We start from the raw sequence: 13,595 nt of genomic DNA, 5'->3' as shown, positions 1-13,595 counted from the left end.
AGTTATTTTATATTTTAAAAAAATAATACAATAAATCACATTAATAAAATATACAAAAATAACTACACATAAAATTTTTATATTTTATGTTTTTATTTTTTTTGGGAAAGGTTACGTACCGAAAAGGAATCTTATAATTCTTAAACGATTTCTTCAAATAATGAAATACCCTATTTTTCGAATTTGTATTGACAAACCTTATAATCTCCTTGACATGTTTTAATTTGGACATGAAAATCCTTTGGGCGATGTGACATAGTACATGCTGAGATGGCATTTAGAAATTATATGCCACCTAAGCGATCAAGAAAACATTGCATTTTTTCAGAATTTATATATTGAAGTGAAAAAGAGAGAGAAACAATCGGCTATTGAATCATAATTCTACAGCTACATTTCACCATATATATGCTTAGTGTACCTACTATTTCTCGGAGTTTGGTGAAACTTGTCGTAAAATATTCAAAAGCAAAGATAAGATCAGTTATCTTCTTCGAAGTCTAATAGAAAATCAGTCAGGTTTTCAGAGTCACCAATGGCTTCGTCCAGAGACATGGAATTGTCCTTCGGCTTTCCCTGCAAGTTCAAGGGTAGGAGCAATAAACAAGAAGCAATATGAGATGCAAAGTAACTTCTACTAGTGCTTCAAACTTTCAATTTCTAACTCCTTTCTTTAATAGAATCCGTTGCTTGCTATCTAGTGGATGCTAATAGTTCGAAGGACGATAACCCCGTATTCTTGTACACAGGAATGTAATTAATCAGGGATTAACAGAACATTTAACCATGCTTATGCAAGTCAGAACATTTAACCATGCTTATGCAAGTCTCAGTAACGATTGTGTAATACACATTTTTCAGCCTCATCATCGAAAGCGGCTTCAATTGCTCAAAACTTCTAAGCTACAGGGGGGCCTTGGATGGTGAGCAAAAACGATTGATCAAGAAGTTGGTCAAATTTTGCATGAAAGAAGGTAAAAGAACAAGAGTTTGTGTTATTGTTTATCAAACTTTTCATCGCCCAGCTCAAATGAACGTGATATAATCAAACTTATGGTTGATGCCGTAGAGAATATAAAGCCCATATGCGAAGTGGAAAAAGTATGAGGGGCAAGTACTATTTATGATGTCCCTGGGATTGTAGCCAGTGATCGTCAACAAACCTTAGCTATTTATGACGACTTCTGAATGAGGTACAGGGAGATGTGTGGAATAATGCTCATCACCTAATCAAATAATAAATAATGAAAGCATGCAACCGAACCAGGATATAATGAAATACAAAATCACCTTGGATTTGCGAAGCTCTGGAGTACTTTTCAAGACGCTCCAATTGCGTGCGATTTTCTCGTCCTCTTCTTCCTCAACCTCAACGTCACTATCCTCTCCTTCATCCTGTTGCAAATAGGTTAAAAGGGTATGAAATTACTCTCTCTCTCTCTCTCTCTCTCTCTCTCTCTCTCTCTCTCTTCTTTTTGGGCAAAAAGAGCAGTGAGGGTGGGCGGAATGAGAGACTAGAAGTTGGCGCTCTCTATGTGGACATGACCATACCCATTGGGGACCAGCTAAAGAGGAGACTAGCTAGGCCCGTCTCTCCCTTAAGATTTGCCAAAGCTATAAGCCTATAACCCAATCCCAATCTTACTAAGGGTTCTGTAACACCCCAATGGAAGGCCCAAGTCACATGGCCTATACTCCAAAATGACTAATCAATGATACAGTTGGAACCCTATTAAAATATTATAAAAAGCAAGAACTTCATTCCAAGCAATGTGAGATCCCATATACCACCTACCCTTATCCTTATCTATCCTTATCATATTGGGTATCACAGGTTCTGAGACAGTAGGCATAGATAACGTGCATAAGTCTCATCTCCTTGACTTGAACCCATGACATTTCATCTACTAAATCACATGAGAGGAAGCCTCTTACCATCAAGCCAACACCCTTGTGATGGGAATGAAATTACTTGAAAAACAACCAGAAGGCCATCATTGGACAATAGAAACCAAGGGAATCATCATAAACTAAAGAGAGAAAAGGGTCAAAAGCGATGAGGCAAATAAAACTCACATCCTCTTCACCAATGTCAACCGCTCGTGCCAAAGCATCATCCATATCTGTTACCTGCATTTATTGGTAGAGATCAAGAGTCAAACCATGAACAAAGTTCGGAAACTATAGATATTTAGAGGTTTGCCTTTGGTGGTGTTGCTTCAAAGTTAACCTAAAGTAATTGACATGTTTCATATTTCAAGTGCCAGAAACCAACACAAGTCAAATGATTCTTGGAGAAATAACTTATCAGAAGAAAGCAATTTCGTACGATAGATGCACTTTTCAGAATAAAAATCATCAGATCGATGCATGTCCGCATTGTAATTATACAATAAATTTCATATTACAGATGTTTTTCAATATGATACCAAGGTTACTACAGATAACATAGCATGTTCAATCAGATAACATATAAATAAAGAACCAGGCTTTATCAGTTTCCTAAAATATGCTGATAAACCAGTGAAATTCATCAATACCTGAAATTCAATTCAGGAAGAAAAGGAATGAACTGTTCCTCTAGGGCTTTGTTTCAACAAAAAATATTTTTAAATGTGATATGAATTAGTTGCTTGCATATAGATTGTCTAATTCATCTTCTTCTGCTTGTATTTTTCGTTAAATGCAAATCTCCACTCTTACTTACTCGTCTCACCAAGCCAAAAACTTAAGAATGGGATCTTATGCACCCTCAAAAACCATCAAACATAAATAGGTAATAATCTCATGCGAACTGATCACTGGAATACCACGAGAACTTATTTCCACTGGATGTTTTATTATTACAACTCAACTTCTCATCCTCTCATTCAGTGAATACCATAAAACTGCCTTTGAAGAGAATATTTGCTAGTCATCCTCCACCATCAACCTGTTCATAGCCAATTTCCGATACAACTAGAGATGACAAGAAATGGGCACATTTATATTGGTTTCCAAGGGTGTTTTAGAGCAAAACAAATAAATCGTCAACGGTAAGTAGATGTTGAAGCATAATAAGAACATCAAATATCAATAGATAGTGCATAATTTTCTACTTTGGTCTGGTGGAACAAATCATCTATCCAATTTGAAATACAGAACGAAAATCGATACATCATGCGGAGTTCACCTCTAACTCTTCAGTCTTGTCGTCTGTCAGCATCTTTTCAAGCTCCTCTCTTGATATGATTTTGCCATGCTGATCAAAGCAGAGGAAAGAACTTCAGAGCTTAAAGTTTAGTTTTTATCCTTCTTTTTTAGTATGATATAAAAGTTTCAGCGAGTTTTGTACATACATGAATATATACAACTCCTAAATAAATGTATACATAAACACTTAAGCCCAACACTCAACCAGCATAAGTATAACCAGATCAAGGCTTAATACAAATCTAAACAAAAACATAAAATGCCACTCATGTTTTCATTTATTCCCTCTCCATTTTTCTGGTCTTTCTCCACAATTCTTACTATTTAAGGGAACAAAAGTTATTGCTTTGACTAACAAATAATACGTCATCATTTTCCAACAATAATAAAGGAAAACTGGCAAACTGCAGTTGTATGTATTAAGCGACACATAATTAAGGAAAACTGCAATTGTATGTATTAGTTTGGGCATGCGGAATTGTATTACAGGACTTCCAAAAAAGGGACAAACAAAATGCGACAGGGAGAGTATCTCTTTTCTTCCATCTTTGAGACCACTCTCCTATTTTACTTGATGGTTTCCACAGCATTTAATTAGAAACTATCGACAGAAGCTCTATTGACGAAAGGATTAGTACTAGTTCTACTCATTAAGTAACAATGGAAGAGTTCTACTTGTAGGGAAAAAAAAATGGAGCAGATACATTGTATACCAGATAAATACAATAAGCAATGGCAGGGGGAGAGAGAATTTGAATTTAAGTGTGTTTACCTCCTTCAGATAAGCCAGCATATTGGGTGTAGGTTCATGAAAATCTGGGCCCCTGAAATCAATCTCTTCATCAGGGTCTTGAATGTAGTTCACCGTTGGATACACTGGATCCCCACCCCATACTGAAAAGGACAACAGAGTTTTGAATTTCCAGAACAAAATAAAACTAATATGGTTTAAGGGTAATGAAATGCAAATTCTCTCATTTATTGGTTTAACATAATACTAATAATTAAGAGTCAAGTCTGGCAGCTTTGAATTGTAGAAGGATGATTAAAGGCATGAAAATAATATATATCGACAATAAGTGGTGTCATTATGTAAGTGTCATGCTAAATTAGAAAAGGCATGAAACCGCAACTTGCAGGACGTTTACACGCTCAATATAGAAGAAACTTCAAACAAAATGAAGCCAGAAGAAACCATACAAGTGGATGTTTCTTACAATGACTAAGGGTTTCCCTGGCAACAGATACAATGAAAATGAGAAGAGAAAGAAACAAATGTGCACCAGATTCATAGACTACATAGAGAGAAGGAATGGTTTCATCCATCGGCTTTGTTCTGGGTAAATCACAACGGCCTCTCCTCAAGTTTGTGATAATGCAAATTATCTCCCTAGTTCAAATACCACAAATCCTCTCATTCATGATAGAAACTGAATGGGATTGACCACTGTTATTTTGCAATAATAACCCAATAAACTCTCACTTTAATTTTATTTCACTTAAAAGGGTATGTTTGACATCCCCAGTCTGACATATTTAGAGTATGAGAGAGCTACTCTAAGCATGATGTCAGCTCATCTGTTAGAGTAGCAAGCATCTGCTGCAATTTATTTAACCAGGAGCAAGGTTCTGGTAATATCTTAATCTCACCAACCTCAGGAAAAGGTCCTTAATCCCCTTTTTTTATTCTAAGTAGAAAAGGTCCTTAATCCCTACCATGCATACTCTATGAATACGGAAAAAAAAAAGTCCAAAATATATAAACAGAATAATCCCAATTTGACAGACTAATACCGAATCAATCACAATAAACTAAATACTAAACAATATGATTACAAATTGAAGATACAAAATAATGCATTAAATTATTAGATATGGATAGATACTTTGCTTTATTTGATCCTCCTTCATTCGCATTGCTAGAGGATCCCTAGGAATACGGATGTCAGTTCCCATCATTATGCGATACTCTCGATCTGTTTGATAGGAAAACATTTCAATTAGTTGGGTGTTTTCATCTTCACCAGTCTCTTCGAAATGTTTCTGAACAGCTTCACGTGAAGTGTCTCTTTTCCATGATTTTACCCATTCCGAGTAATATGCTATTGGACCTACTTTTTCCAGTCTCTCACGTTCTGCTTGAAGCCTACAAAATCAAGAATGTTTTTGCAAATTCCTTCAAGAAACTGAAATGCTACAAAAGTGTTTGTAATAAATCATTATCAGGTGGCAAATCAATCGATAGTTGTAAATTAGGGAAAGAGAGAAAGCAAGGCAAGCACAAATGAACCCAACTTGCTTTCAACATTTGTTATATTAAGCATCATAACTATGGACAGATACGTAAATAAATTTCTGCACATAGATTTTACATATCAAGTAAGAAAGCAGGGCTTCTGTGTTTGTAATAAGATAGAACATTTTATTGCAAAAATTATTCGGTGATAAAGTTCTCCCCCCTTAATTTTCAGGTTTTTGGTTGAAAGTCTTTTAAAAGGTTTAATTTACACTTCCAAGCAACGGGGAAACATGCCATACATTTTTCTTATCTTCAATCAGCACCTTCTCTACCTTCTCCAAATGTACTCACCGTTCTTTATCCTTGTCATGCCACTCATCCAGTTTAATATCAATGGTTTAGCTTCATATTTTTCAAGCATGTACTAATTGCCCACTATGTACCCTAAAGTATAGTTATCCTTAAAGTGGAAAAAAAGTTTCAACTAATATTTCATGTAGAGAAATAATTTAGCCACAAATGGATTAAACAAAAGTAATCTCACAAACTGATGTGGCTTCATGTGGTTCATCAAATTATAAAATTACTTTTATTGTAAAGTAGATCTTAACGGATCAGATGAAACCACATCAGTTTGTGGAATTGCTTTTATATAATCTCTTTGTGGCTATAGCAGTCCTCTTTCATGTAATCTAAGATCACACAAGTGTATGAGCAAACTTGTAAGAATCAAATTTTTGGTGTCTTTGATTACTATTTAGAGGAAGGAGACAGTCTTGAAGATTTGCAAAGCTAACATGATAATCACTAACAGATTCCAAAATAAACCCTACATCTCATGCAGTTCTAATCCTAGGACTATTCTAGTCATTTTCAGATTTAGCATGCTTGGTGTTCAAGTTATTAGTTGTTTGTTCATGCGTCTAGTGTATTTTAATTTCTGTTTAGGTCTAGTTCAAGTTTTCTTTGTGATTAAAGGTATTTTCCTTTCCTAGTAGGAGTTTAATGGTTTCCACGTCATGTTAGGACATTGCTTCTACGTGAGTATATCTTATGGCTAAACTATATATGACTGTTTGGTTTAAGAAATCCTGATTCCCATGAAATTCCATATGGTGGATTCTGCATGCCCAGAATCAGATACCTGAGAATGTGGGATTCTCTGTTCAGATTTCCATTTAGTTAGCCTAAAATGTTGGGCCAATGATAACAAGTCTTGTCCAATCCTCCAATTTTTTTTTTTTTTTTGGGGGGGGGGGGGGGGGAGGGGAGCTTCCATTTGGTGGCAGAGACAGTGGCCAGCTGTAGATGACTGGTGGATGGCTGCCAATAGCTAGGGGCTGGCAGGTGGTGGGTAATGCTCACAGCCTGGACAACACCTTTAATTCCCAGTTACTTCACACACATACACACATGTATATATATGGATATAAATATATATATTTTTGATAAGTATTAAGACTTCAAAGGGTGCGATCCAAGTCCATGGGAAGTTACAAGAAATACACTTATCTAGAGGGAGAAAAAGAAACAAGATAATCATAAAAATTAAGCCCTTCTAGCCCACTCATATTGATTGTAGAAAACCCTAATTTCCGAATTTAAGGGCTGTCCTAGATGATATACACATTCTTAAATAGTTCCCAGCTTGATATAGGTTACATCTACTCTTACCTCTTTTACATATAGACGTGTGTGAGAGTGTAGTAAATCAACAAGGGCTATTCTTTAATGATCATACCTTTCTTCCTTGAACAGATGTCGTCTAGCCCTGTAGAGAGAGGTTTCAGTTAATGTCGGATGTTCACCGTAAAGCTTCACTTGCCCAGTCTCAGCCATTGCTTTGAGAAAAACCTGAAAAAAAAAAGTCAAAATTCAGATAAAAGGCCGCTGAGCATGTCTAAGTAGATTTCATTAGCAAACATAATCCTTTGTGTAGCTGATGTACAAAGATGCAGAACCAACTAATAAAAGGGTTCCAAGAGGACCTCACCATTGAACCTTTCCGACTCTTGAGCTATAATCCCTCAGGTGTGAAAAATAACACACAGCTGACAAGTGATGCATAACATACTTAGTGCCATCTGGCCTTGATCACATTAAGTACACTCTAAGGCACACTTCACCATCTGGAAATACTGAGAAAGATGACAGATGGCATGTGAAGATGACTATGCATGATGTACTTTAGCATCAACCATTTGGTCACATTAAACATAACCAGTGATCAATGGGTTTGACAGTTACCCCCCCCCCAACCTAAAAAAAAAAAAAAATTCTCCTTTTTTCCTTCCCCACTTTTTCACCAGTTTTTCATGAGCTTGTAATGAGAAGGTGTATATTTGAAGCACATGCCAACCATTTAGAAGGTTTGAATAACCTCTCTCCACCCCCTTTTTTTTTAACATTTTCAACATATATCAATATGCAATCAATGTCAATATGGAGTAATTTAGTTATGCTCATTATGTTTCTCCTCTATATGGAGTATTAAAGTTACTAGTCAATTTTCTCCTTTATATTGGCACCAACCGTCTCAGAATCAGGTCGCCTTCTTTGCCATCTGGACCATTGCTCCTTCTCTGGCTTTCTCCAGTTCCACCATATTTCTTCACCAGTAAGTGGCTTCTCTATGGGCTTTTTCACTTCTGGATCAATAAAGGGATGAGGGCGTCCAAGTTTCTTGTCTAGTTCATATCCAGTTTCTTCTTGCTCGGGTTCAGTTTGAAAAACAACATAATCAGAAGAGAAATCTTTAGGCTCTTCCGTTGTGTCCACTGAACTTTCAGGTTCCAGTGGATTACTCATTTCTAGACTCACATTAGAAGATTCAGGAGCAGTAACTGATGTTTTATACTTCTTTCTCCTACTGCCAGGATATTTTCCATAAGATGGAGATCCTAATGATTTACCAGTTGGCTCAGGAGCCCTGGCAGCCTTAACTCGACTAGCTGTGCCTTCTGGCCAATACTCCTGCTCTGGAATACTTGCACGAGCACCAGATGCTGGTTCAAGCTGCCCAGATGTAGAGTCCAAGTAACTATAGTAGGGTGGACGCTCAATAGACACTTCTTTGAATGATTCATCTTCCTTCTCACACTTTATACAAGGCAGTAGAAGAGCCCTCCTCTGTGAATTATTCAAGCAAAGTCTAACTTGCAATACTCCTGCTGGAAATGAACCTATAAATGATGACTGGATGGTTCACAGAAACATGGGTCAGAACCATAAAAAAAATAATCAAGGAAGACAAATGAACAATAAATAGAGGGTAAGTGGTAAGGAATGAAGCATCTCCAAAAGAAAACATGCATATTTTGTAGTTTGGAAACTATCATTTTTTATAACCCCACCAGACCCATAACTTTACCCAAGTAATCAAGTAGTCAAACAATATTCTAATGAAAACTACACAGCAAAGATGCATGAAAGATGTTGTTATACCCCATATGATAAGGATAAAGGTAGGTGGTGTAGGGATTCCACATTGCTTGGGAAGGAGAAGTCATTTCTCTTTATAAGGTTCCAATGGGGCTCCAATTGTATCATTGACTAATTCTTTTGAAAAATAGGCCATGTGGTTTGAGCCTTTCATTATAGCATTACATATGTGCATCTGTGCACACATTGGGACCAACTTAATGTGGCAGGATCTTTTTATTTATTTATTTTCCTTCACGTGGTATTAGACAAAGGGATCCACTCTCTCCAATACTTTTCATTATCGTCATGGAAGCTCTCAGCAAGATGATCTCAGGCCTTGTGAAAGGTGGTTTTCTCTGTGGCTTCTTGGTGGGGAATGGCGATTAATGTTCTTTTGATATTTCTCATTTACTTATGCTAATGATACCCTCATATGTGGTGCAAATCATAGGAAAATTCAATCTGGCACTTCTTTGTTTTGAAAGTTGTCTCTGGTTTGAGAGTGAATCTTTCAAAGTCTGAATTGGTACCTGTGGAGGATGTCCCTAATGCAGTGAATCTAGCTAGCCTCTTGGGATGTAAGGTATCTTCTCTCCCATGAAATGTATTGACCTACCATTGGGTGCTTCCTTCAAATCAAAGGGGATTTGGCATGTCATGATTGAAAAGGTGGAGCGTAAATTGGATACTTGGAAGAGGTTATACTTGTCTAAAAAGGGTAGGCTTACTCAAATAAAAAATTACCCTTTCTAACTTGCCCACCCATTTCCTATCCTTGTTCCCACTCCTTAATAGGTTGCTAGCTATATTGAGAAGCTACAATGGGATTTCTTGTGGAGTGGGATGGGAGACAAGTTTAAATTTCATCTGGTGAATTGATCAATTGTTTGCACACCAATATCTAGGGGTTGAATTGGGGATCTTTCACTTCATGAAATTCAACCAAGCTCTTTTGGGTACATGATTGTGGCAATACCAACAAGAAAGGGGAGCCCTATGGAAGACAGTTTTAGATTCCAAGTTTGGGGATGCTTGGGGAGGATGGTGCTTGAATGAGGTACGCAAACTAGGGGTGAATTCGGTCCGGTCCAGTCGGTTTGAAGGATGTTTTTTGGACTAGACCGAAAAGGTTTTCCCACCCTAAACGGAACCGAACCCCAAAGGGACCAAACAGGACCTGTAGGGTCCTACTTCACTCTAAGCGTCCATAGCAACCTGTGAGTTTGCTCGATAGGTGCTCGACACACCGCTTGAGCGAATCACTAACCCTAGTGTTCGCTCAAGCCCCGCTTGATATACTGCTCAAGCCAAGAAGAAGAGAAAATGAGGGAGAATGGGAAAGAAATAGAACCGAAGGTCCCTATGGGAGTATGAGTGTGTACTACGTGACGGAAAAAAAATTAGCTGTGAATAATTAAAATTTAGGAAAAATGTTTTATGGAACTCATATTTCTTCATTACTATTGTCTATTTACATATAATGACATAAATTATCACATGATTTATGATATATTATTAATTGATAGCATATATTATTTAATATTTTATATGGTCAATGATAATAAATTAGAAGAAAATTAAATCATTAGCTTATATAATTACTATATAAAAATAATATATTAAATTATTAAAAATATTTAAATATATATATAGTTCGGTCTAGTCCGGTCCAAAATTTATAGACCCCGGGACTGGACCGAACCGAACTTCTTCAGTCCACAATTTTTGGGACCAAGACCAACCCCTATTTTGTACACCCCTAATGCAAACCATATGTGGTGAGTTTGTGGAAACACATTAGAAAAGGAAGGGAGGTTTTTAAATGCACGTATTGAAGTGGGTGACGATTCTTGAGTCAAGTTTTGGTATGACAAATTGTGCATTGAACAAAGCCTCAAAGACACATTCATTGCCATATTCAAGCGTACAGGCAAAAGGATGCCTCAGTACCTAATCTCTTAGTCTTTTCTAGTGGTCCCCTCAATGGAATGTAGATTTCATCAGGGTAGCACAAGATTGGGAGTTGGAGGTTATCACTGAGTTATTTGCTTCCATAAGAATGACTAAGGGAATCATAGACAAGATCAGCTAGAGCCTCTCCAAGAGAGGTAGATTCACAATCAAATCGTTCTACCAAGTTCTAACAAGTCAAGGAATGAACACTTTTCCATTGAGGAATATATGGAAGACAAAAGCTCCTCTCAAAGCATCTTTTTTTGTTTGGACAGCCTTCTTAGGCAAGATTCTTATTATAGACAATTTACGGAAACGTTGTGTAATGGTGTTGAATTGGTATTGCATGCACAAGAAGAATGGGGAAGTAGTAGATCACCTGCTTCTACATTGTGAGGTAGCTAAGACCATGTGGGATGATTTTTTTGTAGGAATTGGAATATCATAGGTCATGCCTCGTAGGCTGATGGATTTTCTAGCAAGCTAGAGAGGCCTCCAAGGCAATCCCAAAGTGGCAGCAATCTGGAAGATGGCCCCTATATGCATGTGTTGGTGCATTTAGCAAGAGAGAAATGATAGAAACTTAAAGAATCACGAGAAGACAATGGATGAGCTTAAAGTTTTCTTTTCTTAAAACCTTGTTCTTATGGGTGGGGGCCATTGATTTTAATGGTCTAAATGTCCATGATTTTCTCTTTTCGGTTATAACTCTAGTTCGGTACTTCTCATGTATAGATCTTGTGTACTCGGGCTATGCCTTCTTTTCTTATAAATAAAACTTCTTGCTTACCTATCCAAAAAAAAAATTATTTAGCTTCATATGTTCATATTAAATCAATGCATAAGATTTTATGAATATATTTCAGGTATTAGCATCTCCAAGAAGTGGTCGAAACACTCCACAATCCACACTATTGTGGCAAAAGCCAAGTTGGCCGTTTGCATTATGTGCAGTTCTGCAAGTCAAACAAAAAGGTCACGTAACTAACCCAGATGTTTGCTTTCGGCTCAGTTGAGTTATTTTCATTTCCTCAGCCTACATTCCCTCAGGAATCAAACAAACTGTAACTGTTACTTACCTTTTTTATAGTTAATTAAATAATTTATTAGAAAAATAAAAAAATGTAACTTATACTTACTAAAACTTCACCATGTAAGAAAAGAAGAGCGTTCACTTGCAAGCGTGAAATCCTAAGAAACTCTTAAGTGATCCCCATAAGAAAAATTGAACAGGTATGAAGATGAAAAAAAAAACCTGATAGTGATTGGATTGTGGCTTCCCAGCACCAAAGCCATCGGCAGAAGCTATAACTCTCAATCCTCTATCTACCATACACCCAGAAAATGAGAAGGATGTATTCGTAAGTAATTCATATATCTAAATAATAACTTATAAAAAAAATTGTATCTAAATAATAAGAAATTTGAATTTAATTAAATTTATCTAGCATATAAAATCAGGTTAACTAAACGAACCTTGAAACAACCAAGTTGCTGAAACAGATGCCATCTCAATTCAAGAAGTGTGTATATGACATAAGTACCTGCAGAATATTCAATAAAGACGAATCAGTCGGTTAGCACGATCAGATAACCCCATTTCACAGTATACACGTATGTAAACGCAGATATATACACATAACGAATGAAAAATGGTTAAAAGACCAGGAAACCTTCAATATTGTTATCTGCATATGTTATCTGCTTGGTCTAATTGCATGTGACTATGTAAGCGCCGCCCCCCCAAAGCAGATAAAAAGGAAATAAATCTCTCTGCACCCGAAACTTTAATTTATTCTTTCTAGCAGTTTGATCACCGATAATTGTTTTTAAATGCACGAAAAAAATTGAAAAAAAAAAATCTCGTTCTCATAATATTATTCAGACAACAGGAGCTTTATCCATCGTAACCTAGGGCCTCAGTAATTCACTAATTCTCATCCATTTTGTATTTTCTTTTTCTTAAGAAAAACAGCACAACAAGAACCTTTAAATTTTCCCAAAGAACACTTCCCAACGAAACAAGCGGAGGATCAAAACGTCAAGACAAAATTGGCACTAGTTGAGAAATGTAGAGCGTAGTGATATTGAACAAGAAAACTGAGCAGAGTGTTCAGATGCGGAACTTACCCGTATTGACAGGACTGCTCGGAGGCTGGAATTGAAGGGGGGATAAAAAAGGGTGTGATTCGTGAGCGTTTCTGGGCTGCTGAGAGTGTGCTAGTATGGTTTGAGATAGAGTTTTTCGAACGCGTCGGGTGGATTCGAGGGTTTTAGCTTGGAAGAGGGTTTTGAGTCTTGACTATTGAGCCGAGGGAGCAGCTGCTGGGAAGTGCGACTGCAGAGAGGGTGACCGCGAAAGATTTCTAAGGTGGTGGATAAGGGCCTCTCTTATTATGATTATGGAATTCATATTTCATACGGGGAATTTTGAACCTTTTTTTTTTTTTAATTTTATTTTATTTTAAATAGACTTCATTTTATTTAATGAGACTAAAGTTATATTTGTGACTAATCAATACAGAGAAAATCTAGATTATCAATCAAACTACTAATCTATTAGGGACTCTCATACTCTTAAAGAGGAGGAGTACAATCACTCACATTCTTCTAAATGAGGAGTGAGATATTATTTCAGTGGATATCAAGTTCAATAACTTATTTCTTTTTATTTTTAAACTAAACCAAAATAACAGTCCTGCAAATACATAAAAATACAAACACAAAAAACTGACAAAATGACTGTTAAAACATATGGGTCCAGTCTAAGCCAAAAAAGGCCCAGCCT

General features: G+C 36.6%; 1 protein-coding gene across 1 annotated transcript; it reads right to left on the bottom strand.

Annotated features, from left to right (window-relative positions):
* Positions 1-261: 261 nt before the first annotated feature.
* Positions 262-13,208, bottom strand: LOC122276463 (protein PLASTID TRANSCRIPTIONALLY ACTIVE 12, chloroplastic). Its single transcript, XM_043086206.1, has 11 exons — positions 12,938-13,208; positions 12,284-12,351; positions 12,063-12,133; positions 7,964-8,626; positions 7,173-7,285; positions 5,079-5,338; positions 3,965-4,086; positions 3,173-3,241; positions 2,077-2,130; positions 1,291-1,395; positions 262-576 (listed from the first exon to the last, which is right to left on the bottom strand). Exons 2-11 carry the CDS (start codon positions 12,315-12,317, stop codon positions 481-483), a joined length of 1,587 nt encoding a protein of 528 aa, XP_042942140.1. The 5' UTR covers positions 12,318-12,351; positions 12,938-13,208; the 3' UTR covers positions 262-480.
* Between the last annotated feature and the right edge of the window lie 387 nt (positions 13,209-13,595).

This window comes from Carya illinoinensis, chromosome 9 (genome assembly GCF_018687715.1).
Source record: "Carya illinoinensis cultivar Pawnee chromosome 9, C.illinoinensisPawnee_v1, whole genome shotgun sequence".
In the NCBI taxonomy this organism is placed as follows: domain Eukaryota; kingdom Viridiplantae; phylum Streptophyta; class Magnoliopsida; order Fagales; family Juglandaceae; genus Carya; species Carya illinoinensis.
The sequence above is the reverse complement of the archived record's forward strand: the minus strand, read 5'-3'. Positions and strand labels throughout refer to the sequence as shown.